Source organism: Ailuropoda melanoleuca, chromosome 19 (assembly GCF_002007445.2).
Source record: "Ailuropoda melanoleuca isolate Jingjing chromosome 19, ASM200744v2, whole genome shotgun sequence".
Taxonomy (NCBI): domain Eukaryota; kingdom Metazoa; phylum Chordata; class Mammalia; order Carnivora; family Ursidae; genus Ailuropoda; species Ailuropoda melanoleuca.
Window position 1 is genome coordinate 13,240,982 of NC_048236.1, and position 25,423 is coordinate 13,266,404.

General features: G+C 35.6%; 1 protein-coding gene across 1 annotated transcript in view; it reads right to left on the reverse strand.

Annotated features, from left to right (window-relative positions):
• BMP5 (bone morphogenetic protein 5) overlaps window positions 1–25,423 on the reverse strand; it is a 125,793-nt gene that overhangs the window by 54,312 nt on the left and 46,058 nt on the right. The window contains exon 2 of the mRNA XM_002918922.4: window positions 1,021–1,213. Within this exon, the coding sequence (XP_002918968.1) occupies window positions 1,021–1,213 (193 nt within the window). The remainder of the gene's footprint in view (window positions 1–1,020; window positions 1,214–25,423) is intronic.

A 25,423-nucleotide genomic window follows, 5' to 3' on the forward strand; every position in this document is an offset into this window, starting at 1 on the left:
CATTGTCAATCTCCTAGAGAATGGTCTAACAGGTAGGATTTTCAAATGCATTTGACCTCAGAAGATTTTTATTCTTTTTTCTTCTTCGAGCATTATGAGGGGCTACTGTCCCGTTGAGCACCCACTGGGAACTCTGATACTCTTGAGGACCAAGAAAAATCTAAATGTCAAAGACTAGAAATATACGGCCAGGTGAGGGAGGAGCCTTGGAGGGGACAAGATAGCTGCCTTTAAATATCTGTCTCATCAAAGAAAGACATACCATTTCACCAAAGGGAAGATCTAGATCTAATGAGTGGAAGCTACTGGAGACAAATTTTATCTCAACATGACATATCAACTAAGAGTTCAAAAAAAAAACAACAACAGAAGAGCTGTCCAACAAAGGTGGCATATCACTATAGAGCTGTTACCCAAGAGACTTCACTGGGGGAAAGGTTGGAGAATTCCACCAAGTTTTCTTTTCAACTCTTCTATTTGAAGGTTCATTGCAGTAATTATCAACTGATAATATATTTAGTATTTCAGGTTATCTGTCCACTTTTGCACCATTTTGAATTAACCATTTTACAGACAGAAGACATACAGGTTAATAGTCAGAACCTGTTGCAAATGTAATGCCTTATATCAAAATACACATAACAACACACATGCAATTTACCTTTATGCCAGAGAGAAATAAAGCTGCTCTTCTCTAACTTACAAAACACTAAGTTATTCAAGTCATTTTAATTATTGATTTTATGCATGCATACTGAAATGGAAGTTTTCTCATTTACAAAACGAGACAAGTGGCCTTGGGAGCGTGAGACCATCTAGTATACAGATTGGTGTGAGGAGGGAGGAAAAGCTAGGAAGGCACTTTTCAGATCAATTACTCTTACTTTCAATATGTCTATACCTGGCTTTCAATGTCATTACATCCAAAGAAAACGTGATTTGATAGATCACACGGGTTAGCAATGGATTTTACTACAATTAACCTTTGTTTGCATCGTAAGTTAGATACAAAGTCATTACCTATTTGTGTATTCCTTGATGATCTGATATATGGTAATCTTAATTGTTTCATTTTCAAATCGGCTATTGCTCTGGTCCTTGTATATTCGGAATTCAGCTGCTGTCACTGCTTCCCCATGAGGAATTTGAGTCAGATCAAACCGGAATTCTTTGTAATGCCTTCGCTGGTGAGAAAAATCCTTGTCTCTTTCAACTGAAGAAGAAAAAAAAAAAAAAGGAAGGAAAAAAGTTAGTCCTTTATAAAATATGGAAATTAATGGTAAATTCTCCAGCTTTGAAAATGAATACAAACAAGTAGGATATTATAAAACTGGGAAAACACTAGAACCACAGACCCATACACGTTTCCAGTGGAAGGAAATTCCACAAACCAGCAACCTTTAGTTCAAAAGCAATATAACCTCTGTGGTTTCATACAAATTCCTGGATCTTAAATAGAAAGGCTATCCAAAAATGTTTTAAAAAGCAAAGGTTGTAAAATGATGACTAGCATGTATCAGGTACCAGAACACGGAAGGGTCCATACAGGAATAGAATACGTTATAGAAACCCCCAGCGTTCCAGGTGAAGCCAATGATGAGATTTAGTGCACCTGAGGGAGGAAAATAGGAAGGACTGAGAAATTGCAGGCACATAAGAACAATAATGTTTATGACATTATAAAGTTCAAGTAAATAAAACAAATTCATGTTCACAAGAAAGATTACTTCAAAAATGCCTTCCCCAGAAGAATTTTTTTCTCCTTCTAGAAATGAAAAGTTCTTCTTTTATTAAAAAAAATAATATCACTTTTATTACTTCATACAGATTGTTTAGTACAATCTCCTTACCCATGGTGCAGCATAAAGCCTTTCAAAGACCTCTGTCTGTTCTTACTCAAAATAGAGAAGGAAACATATTTTCCCCCTTCAACAACCTTCCTGCTAAATGAAGTCAGAGAACTTTTCCTCTTGGGAACATTATGGAATGTTGAAGAATTCAGGACAGTAAGTGTCAGGCATATTATTATATAACTTGGCTTTGTAAAATAGAATATTATTTCATACAGTCTTTATCCACTGGACACCAAACACCTTCTTAAGGAATTACCTATTCAAAGGACTCGTTTCTAGTAACGCACTATCATTTGATGGAGTTATGTTTCTCAGTATTGGTAGCTTTCTCAAAATCTCAGTTATCTAGGATACTGTAGGACAGGATCACAAAAATCTCACTACAAAGCACTGTGCCCAAGGCACCTCATAATTGCAGCCTGTAATAACACTTGTGCATGTTCCCAGTGATGTGTTTCATTGCTAAAATTTTGTTACGAGAAGATAAAAAATGTATAAATTATATAAATGAATTCACAAGTTGAAAAAGTTGCATGAAGATATGAAAATATCTTGAGGTGGTTCATTGAAATCATGTCAACTCTGCTATAAATATCTGAAACTTGGAGTCCTAAACTAGAGGAAGAGGTAAGATAGGAGGAGAGAAGAGGGTCATGACCTTCCAGGAATGACTGTGGAAGCCAAGGCTACCAGAGCTCTGTGTTCCGTGGCCAGATGGGTTCCATGAGGAAGCTCAGGACAGAGGAATGCATAATTCCTTGCCTTCATTCTCCAAAACAATCTTCGGTTTGGTTTCCCCAGAAGTAGGAGGTGGTTTAGGAGAGCGAGGAGCTCATCTCCACTTCTATCTCCCATACCTAAGCCAGCAAAGAAGAATATAAGCTACACCTGGGGGCATTTCTGTCCTGGGGAGCTTGGCAAGGATGGTATGCTCTTGGACTGCCTGGCTCACGCTGACACCACCTCATCTGACTCATATTTTTTTTTTTAATATCTCTATCTTGGTCCTAAGAGAGGTCTACTCCTAGGGAGATCATTCATCAACTTTTCCTAAATAATAAGGTAATCTCATTTTTAGGATGCTATTGTGGCCAATAATTTAAACCACTTTTCTGACTACACTTCTACTGGCAATAGCATAGACTGGTGTGAACACATTTCCTGTGACTCTGTTTGCCTGTTCTCCCCACTCAGCCGTGTGAGAGGGAAAGCATAAAGGTAGAAAATGCCTACAAACTGGATATGTTATAATGAAAAGGCCTTAAAACTTGCCATGTTAAAACTTGCCATAACTTTTGTTTACAGAGAACTAAGCTTAATTCACTGCAAACCTGTTCTTTTCGGATCCTAATTTAAATGAAGTAGATGATATTATAAAACAGTATTTAAATAGCACTCATCATATTCTGGTACTGTTCTAAGCATTGTATTAATATTAACATATTATACTTTGTAACAACCAGTGAGATAGGTTTTATATTATCCTCACATTGAAGATGAAATAACTGAGAAGGCAGAGAGAATAAATACCCAAGAATTTGAATCAAGCATTTGAGGCCACCAAGCTATGAAATCTGAAATCTCAGATACACAAGTCCAAAATCGAAAAAGCTCTGAAAACTGAATGTTTGGCTTCAAGTCAATTTGGCAGAAGAACTGGAATTTAGTTGATTTGAGGCAACTTAAAGTCTCTATTTATCCCACTTTTTATAAATATTTATTGCTTTGCTGCAGAAACGTTCATGTGTTTGACTAGGTTGTACTGGTCCAGACTCTGCTTGAAGAGTTCCGTATTTTATGATAAATGCACCAACCAGCCATTCACGCCAGTTAGAATGGCAAAAATTAACAAAACAGGAAACAACACATGTTGGCGAGGATGTGGAGAAAGGGAAACCCTCTTACACTGCTGGTGGGAATGCAAGCTGGTACAGCCACTCTGGAAATAGTATGGAGGTTCTTCAAGATGTTAAAAATAGAGCTACCCTATGACCCAGCAATTGCACTACTAGGTTTTTACCCCAAAGATACAGATGCAGTGAAAAGAAGGGCCACATGCACCCCAATGTTCATAGCAGCAATGTCCACAATAGCCAAACTGCAAGAGCCAAGATACCCTTCAACAGACGAATGGATAAAGCAGATGTGGTCCATATATATAATGGAATATTATTCAGCCATCAGAAAGGATGAATACCCACCATTTGCATCCACATGGATGGAACTGGAGGGGATTATGCTAAGTGAAGTAAGTCAAGCAGAGAATGACAATTATCATATGGTTTCACTTACATGTGGAACAAAAGGAATAGCACAGAGGACCGTAGGGGAAGGAAGGGTAATCTGAAGGAGAGAAATCAGAGACAGAGATGAACCATGAGAGACTATGGACCCCAGGAAATAGACTGGGGGTTTCAAAGGAGGTGGGGGAGGGAGTAACAGGGTGATGGGTATTAAGGAGGATACGTGTTGTGATGAGCACTGGGTATTATATGCAACAAAGGAATCATTGAACACTACATCAAAAATTATGATGTACTATACAGTGGCTAACTGAACATAATAAAAAAATGTATTTTTCTATTCTGAAAGTCCATATGTAAAATTCTAAATAACAATCATCATACAATTCTTCATTAACAATCCATTTTATATTTGAAATTTAGACAAAAAAAGAAAACCTATAGTCCTCAAAATAAGGCCTGAGACATGAGTTTGTTAGGATCCAATCTAAACCATGCACCTGTGTAATGCAAATAAGTATTGAATTCATATTATGTAAAGTCATCTACTGTTCTGGAATCCCCTGTGAGATGTTAGTATAATAAAGCGGAAAGCTAGAATTTCAGCTGTTATTATAAAATTTCAGTTTTCTAATCCAGGCTATTTAACCTAACCCCTTAAGGGGGCAAATTTTCAAAGAGTTTAATAAAATTTTATATTAAATATACCACACAAAGTAAAGTTGCAGTGCAGATTTGTCTAGTTACTCAAATTCCTATATCCTACTGCTTTGAATTATAATTGCACTAGTAAATTCCATGGGACATGTTGGAGTGAATAATGGAATGAAATTTATATTTATACAGCACTGCACTCCTAACGACACTCACAAACATTCACGAGGTAATCTCAGTTACCTCCAAGAGCAAGGCTGGGGAGGTGTCAAATGCTAATACCCCTCATTTAAGAATAAGAAATTGGGTGATGACAGCTAGGCGGTAACAGATGTCTGTCTTCTAAAGCTCATTATAAATCTTTGCTCAATGTCCGTACCACCTACGTAATGACATCCTACAGTTCTGTACTTAGAAACTAGTTCATAGCTAGTATATTTATACGATGTTTCTCAGAAGTACGCCAAAAGGTGGACAATAGGCTAGAGAATCAAGGGCTTGATCCACAATGGCCAGTTAGCATCTAACACAAACAATGCTTGATCCAAAGAAGTCTTCTAATAAATACTAAAGGAAAGACTGTATGAATGGATGAAAATCTCACTCTTACCTCTTCACTAAGTATCATCCTGCTGCATTACCTGTTGACGAAAGGCATGATAATTTCTTTAACTCTCATTTGTTTGGCACATAATTCGTTTAATCCTCATACCTTATTTATGTCTCTAAGTTTCTATAACTTGCCCAAAAGCCCACTATGAATAATCGGGAGAGAACAAATTTCATTCCACAGTCAAGAATTCAATTCCTGGGGTGCCCGGGTGGTTCAGTCAGTTAAGCATCTGCCTTCGGCTCAGGTCATGATCCCAGGGTCCCCGGAAGGAGCCCCACGCCAGGCTCCCTGCTCAGTGGGAAGCCTGCTTCTCCCTCTGCTGCTCCCCCTGCTTGTGTGTGTGCCCTCTCTCTCTCTCTGTCAAATAAATAAAATCTTAAAAAAAAAAAAAAAATTCAATTCCCGAGCCCTCAACAACACAACACTGTGTGTGTTTGTTTTTCCTGGATGTGGTTTTATTTATCTCATTATCACTCAGCAAAGCTGATCTTTCAACGCTTTCATTCTCCTCTATGATGTTGCTACCCTGTAGACGATGCCATGCTTTCTGGACTCTGCTCATTCTTCTAGAACTCAGTCCCTCCAATCTTTATCTTAGTAAATGCCATGTTATATTCACTTATTTAATATTGATGCCATTTCTTATCCAAGGAAATTTTTATGAATAAACAAGTGATTATATTCATAATATGAATTAATATTATGTAACATCTGTATTAGTATGCAAGGTCATCCTTTTACTACAACCATATTTTAAAATAATCGTAACTGACCAGCTGGATCTTTCCATATTCCAACCTCTTCTCCACCAGCCTACCAAAATGACCTTCCCAAAACCTATGAAAAAGAACGTATGGACATGTTTTATATTCCTTAAATGTAAGTTTTTTACAGGAGATATCCCTGCCATGTTTATATTTGATGATTTAGGTACATAGTAAGCCTTGTTTCACCATGTATGACAGTGTACTATAACCCACTGCAGTTATAAATGGCTTGGAAAGCTTAAAAGATAAACAAATGAACAAGAAAATAATCCAAAAAATATACACAATTTTTGTTTTTTAATTCGTATTGCATTAAATATTTGGTCCTTTCAATTCACTCTTTAATTAGAATGTTAAATCAACTAAATACCATGAGATTCTTCAATCATCTTTATTATCATTTCTAACAAAATCTGTATTGACAGATTAAAATATATAAGACTCCATAAAATCATAATTACATTCCTACTGGATGTAAGAAAAGACTCTCTTAATCACTGGGTAAACAAAAAACAAACAAAGAAACAAAAATGAAGGCAGGAGGTATAGCTCATTGAAAGCAGATCCAGATTTGTCAAGGGGATAAAATGACACATGTTAAAACATACTGAGGTCAGGAGGTTGACACTTTTCTCTATTGAAGACCATCCTTTATCCCATACCACAGACGTCATTTCTGTGCTATGAAGTGGAAAAGAGAGTTCGGGAACACACATACAAAGATTTAAAACACACATCTGTATCAATCAATTCACCTATGAAAATTGCATTTAAAAAGAGAACACAGTGGCCTGCCCAGACTCTTATTTTCATATCCGCTTACATATCTAACAAGGTTCATAGACTATATTTTGCCAATGGCCATATATACAGTAGTACACGAATGCCACACACTCTTCTCCCACTGTCATTAGGAGACGGGATTGTTTTGAAGATCGATAGGTGTAAGCCAATGAATATAACCATAAAGTTTAAATAAGTCCATCAACATAGGATTGTTTACTTATCTGAGATGACAGTTGCCAATAGCGCTCTCCGCAAAAATTAAAAACAGTTGCTTTCCTGTGTATATATATATATATACACATACACACACACACAAACTCAGAGAAAATAAACCACCAAAAATTCAGCAAAATGTATACAGTTTACCACTCAAAACACAATCATAATGATGGTGGCAAATATTCGCTTCCAGGAAGCCGATTTTTGTCTATTCCAAACATTTGCATCTATGTGAACTACCTGGAGCTAAAGAAAGCTCACGTGTGCCAGCAGAACCAGAGAATTTATTAATTATTATTATTTGGTTTTAAAAAGGGGCAACATCAAAGCATCCAAGAGGTAAAATACCAATCAAAAGATTCACATTCCATGATTAATGGGCTGACAGTAAAAAGAAACAGACAGTTAAAAGAAACAGAAGCACCCAACTACATTCTAAATGCTCTAAATTGCCAACGTTTCGCAAAGATTAAGCTTCTCGTGTTTAAAGTCAGACACTGGAACCTTTTATTGCTGAGGTATAACTTAACAGAAGTTAATGACTGATTGCAGTCCCTCTCTCTCCCAAACAGACACCTCTCTGAGTGTCTTTATCATTAATAGAAATGGGATAGAAATGTTCCGATTAAAGATTTTCACGTCTACCATATCTGAAGAGTAGGATTAATTGACAGAGGATTGCGGTTTTATCTATGTAGTGATTTATCTGCAGTCTTCAGTAGATGCATTCAAGGGCAATCAGTCTTAATCTCCCACACAAGGGCTATAACTCGGAAGACACAAATAGAATCAGTAGCTGCGAGGCGAAGATAGCGTTCTCCCAGGAGCCCAGCCAGCTGTTGAAAGAGTACAGATCATTGTTTGCTGCTGAGTGCAAAAAATCATTAAGCGATTACTCATAGAATTATTACTTATCTGTGTTGCATTTTAAAGAAGAAGAGGGGAAAAAAGCAAAGATAACATGTGACTACCAAGATGTATCACTTCACAAGACATCCTTCACAGACTGGTCCTGGGAGAAACATAAACTGGTCCTATAAAGGCCTATCCATTGATTGGTGAGCGCACACGCAATGCTCCTTTGAATGGATAACCATTCCAGGGAGTGTGGTAAACTCCAGATTCCAGAAACCCTAAGAGCCTCTTAACACCACAGTAACGTTTGACCTGAAGGAGGGAAAACTGTCCCCCTGAATGTATTGTTTCAAAGAACGATCTCAATTGGCTTTCGAAATGTTCTGTAGTTAAAATACTTTTACTTGTACTCATAAATGCTTCCTGAATTCAGCTTTATAGAGAAGGAAATCTCAAAAGAAAGGTGAGACAGTTAAATACTTTAAATATTTTAGTGAAATGGCTAAACAAATTGGTGTCCTGAATCAATTTCGAATACATGTAATTTTGAAATTTACAAAATTTAATTAATGGCCCAATATCTAAATGTTATTTTGCTTTAACAAATATAAGCGACTTAGGAACACAAAGAATTCAGTCTTGTACGAAGAGAGCTTGGAACTGGGATAAAGATGATGCCATGTTTTACTTGCCCTCAGACTGGATGAGCCCAGCACTCAGCCCTCAGTAGTTACTTAGATTACTATAATGATAACAGCTTTACAGATTAAGCATTGGCATGAAAATGGATATATTTCATTATAATAAATAAACAATAACAGTAAGTTAAGTAATTTTTTATTTGATAAAATTAATATATTTCATTTTTTTTTCCATCTCCCTTATTGGATGCAGTCCATCTCCTGGCTGTCAGACAGCTGCTTTTCTTTTTCTCATCTTCCACATATACTCATCTTGATTAACCTAAAAATAGCTACTATGCTCCTTTTCCATTTATTCAATCCCAAATATTTATTGGATAACTGCTCTGGGCCAAATCCTATAAAGCTAAGGAGATATACAAAGAAAAGAGATAGGAGCTCAGGATGAGAAAGAAAGACACGGAAAAGTACGATTGTGATACAATTGTGTTGAGGCTACCGGGGATATGTGTAATAAAAGGCAGAATTTAAAAAGGAAGGAACAACACATTATATATAGGAGGCTGCAGGAGGAGATCATTTTTGAGCTTGGTCTTAAAGAAGTTTCATCAGGTAAAGGGTTCATATCGATGGAAAGAGATTTACAGGCTATGGCCGAAGTTGCAAATAAAATAATAGTTCATTGTCATTGCACAATATGAAGTCTAAAAGGTCAGCAGTGGAATCAGAAACAGTAAGAGTTTCCTGGGAACAGATCAATGTTTTCCACTCTTCCCATCCCATTGGTGCATTATGTATTCTAATAATTAAAGAAAGGAACTTATATTTTTGTAATCAGTATCACAGGCAAGTATATAGTCAACACTCAGTTTTGAAAGAAAGCTGGATGAATTAATGATTCCCTAATAATCCTCTCCCTTTCCTAACTTGATGCTTTTCCTCACCCTGTCCTCTAACCAAGATGCTTTCCCCATTTTCAGAACTCCAAATCCTACCTCTACTTAACATCTCCAGTTCCAGGGACGCCTGGGTGGCTCAGTCGGTTAAGCAACAGCCTTCAGCTCAGGTCATGATCCCAGGGTCCTGGGATCGAGCCCTGCGTCGTTGTCAGGCTCTCTGCTCCCTGGGGAGCCTGCTTCTCCCTGTCCCTCTCCCTCTGCCGCTCCCCTGTTAGTGTTCTCTTACTCTCAAACAAATAAAATCTTAAAAAAAAAAAATCTCCAGTTCCAGTGCCACAAACACTACTTTGAAAATTTCTGCCCACATGAATTTCTCCTGCTGGGGACCCATAGCACTTTCTCTATACCTCCCTTTAGATAATGGACATGACATAAGTAAGACTGCTGGATGTGAAGAAAAACTTGAATTCAATCTTATTTACCTAACTTATTAAAGAGTGTGATATTAAGAAAGCAATTTGACATCCCTATGTCTTTATCTACCCATCTTTAAAATGAAGGTTGGAGATAAAAGGCCCACTCCAGTGTGTTCTACAGGTTCAATGGTATTTGAGAGAATCCTAGTATATGTGCCTGGAACACAGCAAGTTCCGAAAAGCAGTAGCTATCCTATTAATCACTTTCCACTTGCATTGTAATTATTATGCCACCCTATGGGTAAGACACTTTAGAAAAATATCCATGTTTTCTTCTTGTTTTGTTTCTTATCTTTATATTCCTGCATAAACCCCAAACAGGACTTTTTGTATGGGAAATGGTCGATAAAAGTTTAATTATAGAAAACTGCTACCTGTCCTAAAACATAGCCATTTTGATCATCAAAATGTCACTTTATCTGGAATATAGGTATATCGATAAAAGGGATTAATATTATTGCTCTTTTTAATTCATTATAGTGGAGTTAAAAACCTTCAGGCTAGAGTTAGATTTTTACAAGAGTGGATAGAAAATAATTGTATTTACTTGATACCCTGCTTGGATATTTCACATGTGCAAGGTAGAAACACAGTTGCACATACTTTGACGTTTACGTATTACCCATCAATCTAATCAAATTTACTGGTTCTGACACATCTCTTTAAGGGAGTCTGGGAGTCACTTAGTTATTTTTACCCTTGAGGACAACAATGCATCATAAAGCACAGAAAATATTTTGTTATTGTTTTTATCATAAGTATGTTATACAAGAAATTATAAGTTGGAATTTAAAACAAATGTTCATCTTCTATGGGTTGAATATTAATATTAACCTTGAGAAATTAATTTAAAGTAAATATAGAATACCTGACTAATTCACTTTGTGTAATAAGAAATGATTATTTAATGATGAGTGGGTATATTTAGTATATAAATAATGGATTTCAATCACACTGTGTACAAATATTTGAGAAAAGTTTGTGTTTGCCTATAAGAAGTCAACATAAAAGCACAGCTGTCTGATAATCACCTCTTGGTAAATATTTAGTTCTCATGTTTTCTTTAGTAGAAATATCTGTGGGTTTTATGGATTGCCTGGCAGCTAGAGGTCAACCATTCTAATCTCACCAGATTTCACTGAATGACCTCGTGAAGACTTCTGTTCCATCAGTAAAATAAAACAGCCCATTTTTAACCACCTGAAGGTGATAGAGGTTACAGTACGTCAGTATACGGCAAAGAACCTTTCTTTACATCTTGAATACAATGCAATGATAGTTTATCTACAGTGAATATTTGTGGTTATCTGACAAAAACAGGTCAAAGGTTTTGTGAGTTTTCCTCTGAAATTGCTCAGTGCCTTCTCTAATGACTGATAATTGAAAACAGAGACTGGAACTATACAATGTGCTGGGTGACAGATAAGCAGTAGATTAATGCCAATACTTGGTTAGGAGACACTAAAAGGTCAGGAGTCACAGGAATTAGCTATTGTGCTACTGTGACAAGACAGACATCAAAAGTCTATTATCCCTTCAACAGCCCTTCCCCAAGCCTGAAATCTGTTCTCACTTCCTTTGGTTATAATTAAGAGATAATTTTGATGTCATTGTACACATGATGTCAAACTGAAGGCACTCACCCTAAGTGTACCAATAGTCACGGTTTGCATTTTTTTATTTATGTAATAAAGATTTTTTTCATACCACATTTTGAATGTATTCAATGCTTCTTTGGAGAGTTTTAGAAACCTTGAATCCAGCGAAAGATAATTATATTTAACGGGAAGAAAGAAAAACTAGAATAAATTTGTTCGGAATTTCTCTATGGGGGTAAAATGAAGAAGGGTAAAGCAGAGTTTGCATAGTATGTAGGACATGAGACTTTTTGTAGCTGAACATATAAATGTCTTTCTCAAATTTAGTGCTTTAAATATTAAATTGATACGATACCTTTTATAGAGTTCACTCAAGTTCAATCTGCAGTTCAGTCTGTCATTTTGGAACAAAAGCAAACTATGAATTACTTCCACCAAATGGGTTGCATCAGTGAACTTTGGTAGATGGAAGGAGGTCACAGAAAAATGTGATTGTATTTAATGACATACAGAGTTATTAGAGACATAATGACATTGTTTTATAGGTTTTTAAGAAGAGGAATAGAATGATATCTAAGAATATATTATACATATATTCTATTATAACTAATATAAGGGCAGCCGATCTGTCTGCTTGGCAAGGACCATAAGTAGCCTTTGGTGGCCCGTGTTCGTTTTCTAAGAAGTGTTTATTTGCTGTCTGTCTCCCCCACTAGATTTTGAGCTTGACAACAGCAACGCTTTTGCTTGGCTCATTGCTGTACACTCAGCTCCTACCTCAATCTCTGGCACACGGTATGTGTTTAATGTACATGTGGAATGAATGAATATAGGAATATATATCAGCTTCTGGTTCTCTTTTTGGTTGGTTGGTTGGTTGTTTCAGGAGGGAGAGTATGTAGACCCCGTTATTCCAACTTAGCCAAAAGTGGAATCCTTCAACCATTGATTCTTAAATGAACCCTGCCCATATTACAAGATAGTATTATTCCTAATGGTATATTCCTTTTTTCCCTTCTTCTTTGAAAGTAATTCAAATAAACAATGATAACTTAGAATCTTAATGTCATATATTTATTTTCCGTTTCCACTAGCTATATTAAACTTAAAAAATACATGACTAATAGACTCTCTATGATTCTTAAATGGACATATGATTCTTGGGGAAGGAGGAAAAGGTAATTGGAAAATAAATAACATTGCTCTCATTTTATGGTTATTAATAAAATTATATTACAAATAATTTCCAGATTTAATCATGTGTTATAGAAGGTAATAATTATGCAGTTTTCAAGTATAATTCATATATTCTCATTGATTTTTCTCTATTTATATAGAAATGCTTTAGAATATCACTCTTCCAAATATATATGTATTATATATATATATGTGTATATATATATATATAATATATAACCAAGTCTTTGGTAACATGTTCATAATTTTTTTATCTTTTCCCTAAATTATTGAAAATAGTTGCTCCCTTCGAAAATATGTTTTGTTTTTGTTAGTTACTAAAAAAATATTATAACTGCTTTATTTGGTATGTTTTTCTAACATCCTCCTTGAAAGTAAAAGTTTGTTCCATCAATTTATATGTTTACAGATAGTACATGACTTAACATTTCTTTATAGCACATTTTTTAAATGGTGTTAGATGAATCTATACATTGTATTAAAAAATGTTTTCTATAATTGGAGGCCTACTTCAGAACATGTGTTAGATTTAATAAAGATGTAACAGGTGCCAAAATCAATAAAGAAATCATACGATCTTCCCACATTTATTGAATGAAACCACACAGCAATTAGAGTCAAGGGATCCTTAGTGGTCTCAGGTCACAGGGTATTCATATGAACAATCTCATATTTTGGTTGATCTGGTTTCACACTCCTGGGCTTTTCCTTTGTATTGGGATTTTGGGTCAACCACAAAACTCAGAGCAAAATTCGTCACTGAGCAGTATCTGGTTTTGAGTTCAAACTATACAAATCCTCCAAGTTTCTTAAGATGCACACCTGGAAGGAGCAATAAGTCTTCTGAGATCCAAGTCAGACTGTCTCATTTTAGATTCAAATTTAACAACTTCCTGAGTCTCCAATCCAATTTTATATCAATTATCAGATGGCCCTGTTTCCTAATATTTTTTGTTGCTGAAAGTTTGACGTGTTCTTCATATTATTTAATAATCCATCCAAATAACCCGTATGTACCGTTACATAAAGAACCAAACTCAGCAACAGGAAAAGCTAAGGACCAACCTTATTTAAACCACATATTACTCAAAAAGGTCAGGAACTGATAATATCTAGTACCTCCAGAAATTAGTATGATGAGTTTGGGGTTAAAATAAGGATACCTGAGTACTAGATGTTTAAGAAGGAGGTGAACTCTTAGATTACTATCGACATCTGTGCTGCTCAGTGACTGTTTTTCCCCACCGAGTCTCAGTTTGGAAATTTTCTGGAGAGAGGAAATGGTGTCATCAGCAGACACAGTGAGAGTGTGGTAGTATACTGAAAACAGAAAAACTAGACAAACTTATGCATACTGAATGCTGAGTTCCCAGGCCTCTTTCCCATATTTGGTTCCCATAAGGTTTGAAAGCCAGGCTTGTACCTTGAAGACAAGAGAATGAAAGAGTCCTCTCATTGAAATCTGACCATTCCAGAAGAAGGACTAAGTCTCCACAAAATGGCAAAGCAAGAATATCTTAAAGAGAAAATGATACTGACAAGTTCCACCCACACGTGAAAAGTTTATCAGCTTTTTAATCTCTCACTATTAACTAAGAGCAGAGTAACAAAAAGATCACTAGATATCTGAGAAAATTCTCTACCTTCAAATATAGAGACAAAGTAGCTTTTTAAAAGAGGAATTTAAAGGAACTTAAAAAAATAAAAAAGCAAACTACTAAAAAACTACCATAATACCCTTTGAGAGCTAAGAGACGATACTGCATTCATGAAACAAGAAGACGCTGTAAAACAAACATATTCATTGCTAAACATCTCTTATAAATAGAGCTAAAATTAATCTCAGTGTGAAATATTAAGTTGAAAATTCTTCATAAAGGAAAGCAATTAATTAGTCAAAGTCAAAGGAGTACAAAACAGAACAGGAGAGGAAGACCAAAGAAAGAAAGAAGAAGGAAAGAGAAAAGGAAGAATCCAGAATTCGCCCCAGTAGTCATGATTCCATAAAGAGAGATGGGGGGAAGGGAGGAAGTTATCAAAGAATTAATTCAGTTCACTGATCAAAAGTGTAATAGTTTCAGGCCTGAAAATGTCTGCTTTGTGGACAAAGATTCCCCAGGCTTCCAGAAACAAATACAAATCACATACATAGGGACCCATGAATCAAAACAGATGCCAACTGCTCAAAAACAACAGTGCAATCTAGAAGACAAAGGGACAAATGCCTTCAAAATCATGATGAAAATTGTTTGCACCCTAGAATTCCAGACTCAATTAGCCATCAAATATGAAGGTATAATAAGAATACTTTAAGACATGGAAGGTATGAAAAATCTGATTCCCAAAAGCATTTCTTAGGAATTTCCTACACAAGTTACTCCACCAAAACAAAGAAGTAAGCCAGAAAGAAAATGAAAGCATGGGCCACAGGAAAAAGGAGGTTTAACACAAGAGAAACAAAGATAATTCCCAGAATGATTTTGAAGGGCGATCTCAGGATGACAGCTGTGCTCCAGGCACTAGGCAAACAGTCCATCTTGGATATGACTCAACAGAAAGATACGCAAAGGCTAACATCACAAAGATAGCATTTCCCATTCATACTGCTCTCTGAACCTGACGAAGTCTAGGTGAGGCCTAACCTATAACCTAGGACCTATAACTAGCTTTCTTGACATGTATTTATAAAGCTCCTGCTCTCTCCTGAAAGTCCCACTGCCTGGGTCCTCCAAGAATAGTCCCTTCCTCCCACAGTAATGTTTTTTTGTTTTTTTGTCTTTTGTTTTCTTTTTTGACTTATTCCTCAGAGCTGGATGCTGACTATGGCGAGCCTAGAAGCTGAGACTATGGAAAAGCTCATACCTTCTCAATGTGTTTCGGTTGACCTGGCCCCGCTACACTCCACTGGCCCTCCCCCCCCCCACCCAAATTCCCAGGGTACTGTCTCCTCAGAAAAGGGCCTTTAAAAACTGTCAAGCAAACTAAACCACCATTTAATTCAGAGGCTATGTTTAGCTCATCTTCTGGAAATATTTACCTAAACACTTTTACTTAAATATCTAGCTTGGTGCTTTGTATTACATTTAATAGCAACTGGCTTTATATTTACTTATATGTGAAATACAGCTGATAAAATAAATAATATATGTAATCAAGAAAACAATAATGTATCCAAGATCATGTATATAGTAGTAATCCATGGAGCATAGTTTCAAATGGAAAGCTGCCCCCATCAGTACCTCTTAGGAAACATTCCAAGAAGCTAAAAAATTTCTTTCTGAACTTTTTTTTATTTTTGATTTTTGTTTTTATTATGTTAGTCACCATACAGCACTTCATTAGTTTTTGATGTAGTGTTCCATGATTCATTGTTTGCGTATAACACCCAGTGCTCATTGCAAAACGTGCCCTCCTTAATACCCATCACTGGGCTGGCCCATCCCCCCACCCCCTTCCCCTCTAAAACCCTCAGATTGTTTCCCAGAGTCAGGAGTCTCTCATGGTTCCTCTCCCCTTCTGACTTCCCCTGCCTTCATTTTCCCCTTCCTTCTCCTAATGTTCTTTTTGAACTTTTATATTTATGCTCTGCCTCAGTGTTTATACTAATTCCAAAAATCTACTGTCTCTCACTTTCCCTGTGGATGTCTTTCCTTTACAAATAAATCACAGAGTGATTTGGAATATTTAACACTAGGGAGCATTTTCAGTAATCCTCAAGGCATTGATTACCATATGGGAGGTTTAGACTCTGCAAAACCAAGTGTTATCTCTACAATCATATCTAAGTATACCACGACTTGCTTTTGCACAGAAACAGAAAATACACTTAAATTTCTATTTTATTTTCTCACCCCTTGATACGTGATCACAAGGGCAAATCAGATGTAACCCTGAAGGCATATAAACATCACTAAGCAGTCTACTCCACATTGCTCTTAACACAGAGTGACAATAAAAGTCACCTCATAGATAAGATATGTTTTGCCTATTTCCACTTATAACTAGCTTTCTTCTTTTTGGCTTTTGAAAGAAACCGGCTAAAGCTGAAAATAGTGATGTGAATCCTCATTAAACAGGCAAGAGCTGACAATGATAATGGAGACGGTAAGGGGACTCATTTGAAAAAGACACGGAATGCATCTGAGAGAGTAAGGGATTAGCAAACTCATTAATATTCATTTCCTAATAAATTCAAGTAAGGGATGTTTACAGAACATGTAGGCAGAACAGCAACCTCCGAAGAATAAAGTGAAGTCGGTGGCGTTAACTCTGTTAATGATGGTGTACAAATCAGAAGCTATCGTGTCTCCTTTCTTCTTATTCAAAGTCATACAGGAAAGTCTGTATTTAGTCATAAAATCCTAATGAATTTATGAAGCTTAGATATTTAATAGCTTTACAATGTTCGGGGAATCAAAGATAATCGTGATTCTAATAATTATAATAACTAATGTTTAGGAGACATTATGTGACATTATGCTAAATGTACATCATCTTATCTGATATAATATGTATTTTGTGAAAGAAGAAAGAGAAATTCAGCTAGCATTTATTGAATGTTTATTATCCAGCCACCACTTTAGATAGAGAAGAGTGGTGGGAACAGAGGGGAGAGAGGGGAGGTAGAGAAAGTTATTTTCCTACAGGCAACTAATTGGCTAATTGCTCTATGAGGTGGTTGGATTCTAGAAAAAAGTAAAGATCGCAGAAAGTAACATGAAATTAGTGTTAATTAAGTTAGAGTGGTTTTTTTTCCATCTATGATTAATGCCTTGCTTGTTAAAATATGCAATTGTCGGTTCTCTTAAAGCTATTTAAGGTTAGATTTCAAGAACAGCTACTTCCTTTCCTCTCTCCTTGAATCCTGCCTTTCATTCGCTCCTAGTTATATTCTGAGAAAAGAATTAAATAAAAGTAAATGTTATCTACAGCAGCTTGATAAGTAAAATGACATACTCAGGTGTTTAACATCACTTGTCTCTTGTCTCTAACATAGAAGGCTGTCTTTATCTTTCTAAGATTCTGAATTATCTCAAAGGAAAATTTGCACTCAGCTGGTCCATGTATTTCTTTTTTTTCAGGTCTATACTCCATCCACTGAGATTATAGCTATAAAAATTCAATCAACTATCGTGTTGTTGAACCTTTACATGTGGCAGATAGTATACTATGTGTTATGGGGAATACAACCCACCAAAAAAAGTAAAATTCATGATTTATATACCCTCCTTGATATAGTTTTTAAAATAAATAAAAGAACATGTTGAAATTGACAGCACAGATGGGACGTCAGAAACAAATTCTATATGTACTCAAACAAATGGTACAAAATTCGGGATGCAGTTAGTTTGAGGTAACTTTTTTGTGAATAGAAGTCCCTATTTCGTATTTTTGACACAGACTCCATTTACAGGGAAACTTTTACTTTGTACTTAACATACCATCTAAAAAAAAATTGCATGAGAACCAATACCCTGTCCCCATATCCCCCCCACCAAATTCCCAACAGTGAAAAGATAAGAAAATTCAAGATTTCATCGAAACTTTACAAAAGCAAGTAACATGGATGGGACAAAACTTCCTAACTAAGCAGGGATCACCTTTAGATTCAAAATGCACATGGACAGGGAAACATTGACTTGGTTAAGCAATGCTGCTCTAACCTTTGCACGACATGCTATCTTGCAAATAAACTCAAATTGCAAATCTCAGTCCCTTCACACTTACCAGCATCTATGTTGTACAAGGTGGTCAGCTTGAAATTGTGAAAGGGGAACAGAATACATGTTGTAGACACTCTTTTTGTGCTTAAGACTAAACTACATTGTTCAGGGCTCAGGGTTATATAGTTCTATTTTTCCATCTCTCTGTCTGAGGCTTGGATTCTGTCCAACTTCCAGTAACCCATTGTTCCTCTCTAGAATGCCAACTGTAGCCTTCATTGTGTTCAAGAGGAAAGGCAACAGATAGAGCTGATTTGCAACACTTGAAAAACACTCCAGTGGCAAGGGACTAAGAAAGGAATTTTCTGTCAGAAACTATTTGGGGGAAAGTGTTACAAACAGTTTCAATTTAAATTTAAAACCAAAGTGAGAGACAAATTTAAAGTTACCAGCACTCACTGAGAACTAAAGAATAGGCATATAACTTACACTACTGTTGGTATTTTCCACTATGTTTTAGCACAATTAAATACTTAATTTGTCCTTTCTTTCTTAAATATTAAATGAATCATAAGACCATTTCATTATCTATTGAAGTGTAGGATACATGGCTTAATTTCAAAACAAAATAAAATTATTACATGTATGAAGTTGATCAAGATTCTAAAAATACTCATAAAAATAGAAGAAAATAAACAATTATTAAATAAATAATTACAAGTGGTGTTTATTGAGCTTTTAAAGTTTGCCATGCAATAAATTAAGGGCTATAAATGCATTTTTAAATTCAATACTATATAAAGTCCATAACTAAAATTCAAAATAATCTTAAAAGTGACTATTACTGAATTTTTGCAAGAAAATTATTAACATTAAGAAGGAGTAAACATTAACCAAATCCTGGAACACATACAGAGAATTATTTTGCAAAGAATAGAGAGCCTATTTCAAAAGCAAAACCAAACAAAAACCTTCCCCATCACCCTAAAGGGATTTAGGTCTAGAAGTAATAGTTTCATTGTCCCACATAAAAATTTGACTTTATCAGTCTTGGTGAATCTAGTTTGTGATGAATCAGTAATAAGAATGAGATTTTTGTCAACTGACTTTGTAGACTCCCTGTTGATCGCCTCTAGGCTGCAGAGAACTTAATCCCCCTTCACTCACTCACTCACTCACTCACTCACTCACACATGCACACGCACACACACACACACACACACCTAAGTAGGTATCACCGGGAGACCTCCCAGATTATCTAGTTTGCCCTCCCACCCCCAAATTGGTGCCAACTAACACATTCCAGAGAGTGCTGACAATTCTGGACTCACCCAGCTGTACTTTTGTAATTTCTTGGTCCAGCGTGAAACATCAATGTTAGGAAGTTCATAGATCTATCTTAAATACCTCCTCACACTTCAGTTTAAACACATTTCTTATATTGAACTTGCAGGATATAAAAATTCAAATCAGAAGAAATATTGTGGAAGACTAAAATTAACTAATTATAAACAAAGGTCTTCACATTTCTAAGGTGTAATTCTCTGTGATGTGCGCTTTTTTTTTCTTTTGGTATTGAAACTATGGGAAGAACTGAAAATTACTACAAGTGTTAAAATAATTCTTTGTTATCTTACAAAATATAACTATTTTAGATAGATGATGGATGGATAGAGAGAGCGAGAGAGATTTAATTAAGGCTAAATTATTCCAGTCTTTTTAAGTTGTCTCATTAAAAGCTACTTTAAAAATGTCTGTGGGTGTTCTCCAGATCTGGGCCATCTCCAGGTTATTTATAACTTTTAAAAAAATATTTTGTGTCCTATTATTACCCCACAGAACCTCTATAAAGTGACATATTTTCATGGTGCTTTTGCTGTTACATCTCTGCCAAACTGTATAAGTTATGAATATATAAATATTCCTCTTAATCCTTTTTCCTTCTAATTGCATTTTGGAATTTCACACAACTCAAAATAAGCTATAACAAATAGGTATGCAGAAACCACAGAAAGGGCAAATATTAACGTGCTATTATACCGAACTATTTTGAAAAAAAGTGCACCAGTAGATGAAGTGTCAGGAATCTTTCTCTAGTAGTAAATCTCATTAATATCATGGCATTTATAGCAATAATTTGAATTTTCCCAGTATAATCTGTTCGCCAGAGATACTTTAATAATTATTATTTCATCTGATTTTTAAACTTATTTTCTAAATTAGACTGTTTAAAATATTTTCTAAAACAAATAACATGGAAAATATTAAACCATGGAGATAAACCATTTGTCTTCATACTTAATCACTGATACACATTCAATTTTCTGTCAAACTCCTAGATGACTTTTAGGACACATTGAGTATCCCACATCGTGTAAGGGGTTTCTTCACATTTTAAATTTCTTGTGGCAGTTTTCTAAGTATCTTTCTAACACTTCGTAATCAACTGAAATGTTGGCAGAGGTCAAGAAAATGAGAGAGAACAAGGAGTGATATTGGGTAAAGTTTGCTAATATTCCAGCAAACTCAGAATATAGTAAAATGACAACCTCCTAAAGGCTACTATGGGCCATCCACACCCCAAAAATACTGCCCCCCTTTTTCCTTTGTCCTCCTCCTCCCACCATGCAAAGCAGGTTCACGTTCTATGGTATCATGTTACCTGAAATTTGTACATATTGGAATGTGTCCTTACTTCGTCTTATTCTGTCATGGTCTCAGATGTCATGGAAGCCAGAAGGTTGCAAAGCAAGGACACAGTTGATATGCACAAATTTCAGTTAACACAGCACTTTGCAAAAGCAAGGATCATCTGTATGTATGTGTGTGCACATACACGTACACATATATACTATACACACACCCCCACATGCATGAAGTATTCTCTGGCACAGTTTGCCTATACCAAAGTATTTTACAATAAGAAGGTTATTTTCACATTAAAAAATGTGTCGTTAATTGCCTAAATTCATATATTTAAGTTTCTTTTAATGGAACTGTTCCTTTTTTTGAGAGAGAGAGAACGAGTGAGCATGTGCATGCACCACACACACACACACACGTGTGGGGGCAGAGGGGCAGAGGGAAAGAATCCTAAGCAGACTCCACTGAGCACAGAGCCCCATGTGGGGCTCAATCTCATGACCCTGAGATCATGACCTGAGCTGAAATCAAGAGTCAGATACTTAATCAACATAGCCACCTAGATGCCCCAATGGCACTGTTGTTAAATGAGATACAATCACCATACAGTGAGATGCACAGATCGTAAGGTCCACAATTGTGTCATTTAATGAATCTGGACAAATGAACACACTCACATAGCCAACATTCCAATCAAGATATAATTTACCTCACTTCAGACAGTTCCCTAATGTCCCTTTCCAGTCAATCCCAATCACCATAAAGAACTAGTTTTATTTTTATCTTAAAAGCTTAGTTTTGCTTAAATTTCTGGCTTCTTTCACTCAACAAAATGTTTTGGAGAGTCATTCATGATTTGTATCTATGTTTTGTATCTGTTCATTCTCTAAGTATACTAAGTATTATTCAATTTTGTGAATATATCATAACATACTTAGAATGGATAAATGTATTGATGGACAGATACTTGGGTCATTTCAAATTCTAAGGTATTATGAATAAAGCTCCTAGTAAAAGTCTTTTTGTGAACATAGTTTTTTTTTTTTTTTTTTAAGATTTCTATTTACTTATTTGTCAGAGAGAGAAAGAGAGAGGGCAGACGCAGGGGGAGCGGCAGGCAGAGGGAGAAGCAGGCTTCTTGCTGAGCAGGGAGCCAGACACAGGGCTCCATCCCAGGACCCTGGGATCATGACCTGAGCTGAAGGCAGAGGCTTAACTGACTGAGCCACCCAGGTATCCTTGTGAACATAGATCTTTTAATGTCTCTTGAATAAATACCTAGAAGCACAGTTGCTGGATCTTCCATGTATTTTTAGTTTTCTGAAAAACTGACGGAAAGTGTACCAAAGTGGTTGCAGCATTTTGTACTCCCACTAGCGATTCATGGGTGTCCTAGCTGCTCTTCATCTTTACCAACATCAGGTGCTATCTTTTTTTAAATTTTGCTATTTTAGTCAGTGTATATTTTGTATACATTTCCTTAATAGCAAGTGATATTCAATACTTTTCATATATTTTTGCCATTTATATACATTTTCATAGATGTTTCTTATACATTCATAAACATATTCATGGTTTTTGCCATTCATTGTTGGTGAAGTGCCTATTCAGTCTTCTCTTCGATATACTATTGGATGGGTTGGCTTATTATTAATTGTTTGTAGGAACACAATATTCATTTTACATGCAAGTCCTTGCCTGGATGTGTATACTGATAATGTTTTCTCTGGGGCATGACTTGACTTTTCATTTTCTTAATGGTGTGCTCTGAACAGAAGTTTTTCATGTTGATGAAATTCAATTTATCTATTTATCTAGAGAGAGAGAAAGGGAGGGAGAGAGAGTTACAAGTTACTTAGTTCTTTCAGGGTCATGAAGATATTGTCCTATTTTTGTGTAAAAGCATTATAATTTTTCATTAAATTCTGTGATCCATCTCTATGGATTCTATGAATTTGTTCACACTCTGAATCCGTGCGATGACTCACGGGTTTTACATGTTGAGTGTGAGGTAGGAGTTGAGGTTCATTGTTTCAGCACATTTATCCAGCTGTTTCAGCACCATACTTTGGGAAGACTTTCCTTTTCCATTGATTTCCTTTCCTCCTTGGCACTTTAGCCAAAAATTCTCTGACTGTAATTCTGCAGGTTTATGTCAGCACTCTGTATACTCCGCCACTGCTCTACCTGCCTCTTCTTACTCTAATACCACATTGTCTTGATCACCATAACTTTATACTAAATCCTGAAATTAGATAGTACAAGTCTTCCATCTTTGCTCTTCTTTTTTCCAAGATTATTTTGGTCATTTCAGGTCTTTTTCATTTCCATATGCATTTTAAAGGCAGTTTATCAATGTAGATCTTTTAAAAAGATGGTTGGTATTTCAACTGTCATAACATTAAATGTATAAATCAAGTTGGGGAAGATTGTCATCTTAACAATACTGAGCTTTCCAAATCATGAAGTCAATCTATCCCTCCATTTGTTTAAATCTCTTTAATTTATTCCAGCTATGTTTTATAGTTTTTAGTATGAAGGTCTTATATATATGTATTGTTGAATTTATTTTTGATACTCTAGTATAAATAGTGCTTTAAAATTTTATTTTCTAATCATTTGATGCCAGGATATAAAAATACAATGATTATTTTATATTGACCTTGTATGCTGTGACTTTGCTAAATCCACTAATTTTTGTTAGTGATTATGTAGAATTTTTTAAAGGATTTGTACATGTACATGTTGTCTGCAAATAAAGTGTTTTACTTCTCCTTTTTAAATCTTTGTATCTTTTAATTCTCCTGACTAAATTTACTAAGAACACTAATACTCTAATACCCCAAAGTAAGCATAGGTATTCTTATCTTATTCTTTTGTTTTGTTTTCTTTTTTTTTTTTAAAGATTTTATTTATTTATTCAACAGAGATAGAGACAGCCAGCGAGAGAGGGAACACAAGCAGGGGGAGTGGGAGAGGAAGAAGCAGGCTCTTAGCAGAGGAGCCTGATGTGGGGCTCGATCCCATAACGCCGGGATCATGCCCTGAGCCGAAGGCAGATGCTTAACCGCTGGGCCACCCAGGCGCCCCTATTCTTTTGTTTTCTTTTCAAAGATTTTATTTTTAAGTAATCTCTTCATCTAACATGGGGCTTAAACCCACAACCCAGAGATTAAGAGTTGCATGCTCTACCAAATGAGGCAGCCAGGCACCCCTACTTTATTCTTTATCTCAGAGTGAAACCAGTCAATATTTCATCTTCCAGTATAATGTTAACAGCAAATTTTATGTAGATGTCCTTTGCAATATGGATATCATTTGCCTGACCCTGAAGATTGAAGATTTTCTTCTAGAATTTCTTAGAATGCAAGTTGCCTTGCTTTGAAATATCTCCACTTTCATTCATCTAGAATACATCATTATTTTAGCCATGATTATAAATGACATATTGTAGAGAGTTCATACATTTTCATTCTTTAAAATCTGTTGAGATTTGTTTTGAGAGACAATTCAATTTCTGATTAATCCTTTTAATCCCGTCAGTCTTCATTAGTATAAACTATTTTTTAAGATTTCTATTTATTTATTTATCAACTTTAAAGAATGATTTTTCCTCACTTATCTAATTTTTGCCGTGAGACTAAAAAGAAATGAATTGCTTACTTGCAACAAAGACAATCTCCTAAGAATTGGCATCATTAAATCTATTTCCTGCCTATTGACATTGATTCTTATGAAAATTTTAAGGCCAAAAATAAAATAAAAATAGAAATAGAAAAAAAATAAGACTTGTCCAAATTTTCTTTTTTCATAGGCCTATCAAATAAAAAACACGTAATATCCATGGCTACGTTCCACCAGGCAAAAACACTGTATTGTCTATGTATCCCCTGTTAGGATAAATGATTTTTAGCCTTACTGATAAATGTTTAGCTTTTAAAGCAGACTGGCTGGTTCATTAGATTGCTTGATACAGGTATAAATTTAAAAACAGTTTCCATCAAGTATTTAAGCATTTGGAGCAAAAATGTCAAAAACTTGCATATTGTCTTAACCATTTGATAATGTTTGATTTAATAGTTTTTTCTCCAAATTCAGTTATATTTTTTTGTGCCATGCCCTAACATGTAGGCCCTTGGATTTCACATTGATGTAATACTTTTATCTCTTTATTTTTTTTTTAAAGATTTTACTTACTTATCTGAAAGAGTGAGAGAGCATGAGCTGGGGGAGGGGCAGAGGGAGAGAGAGAAAGAAGCAGACTCCCTGCTGAGTGTGGAGCTAAACCCTGGGCTCATGGGGTGGGGGGCTTGGGG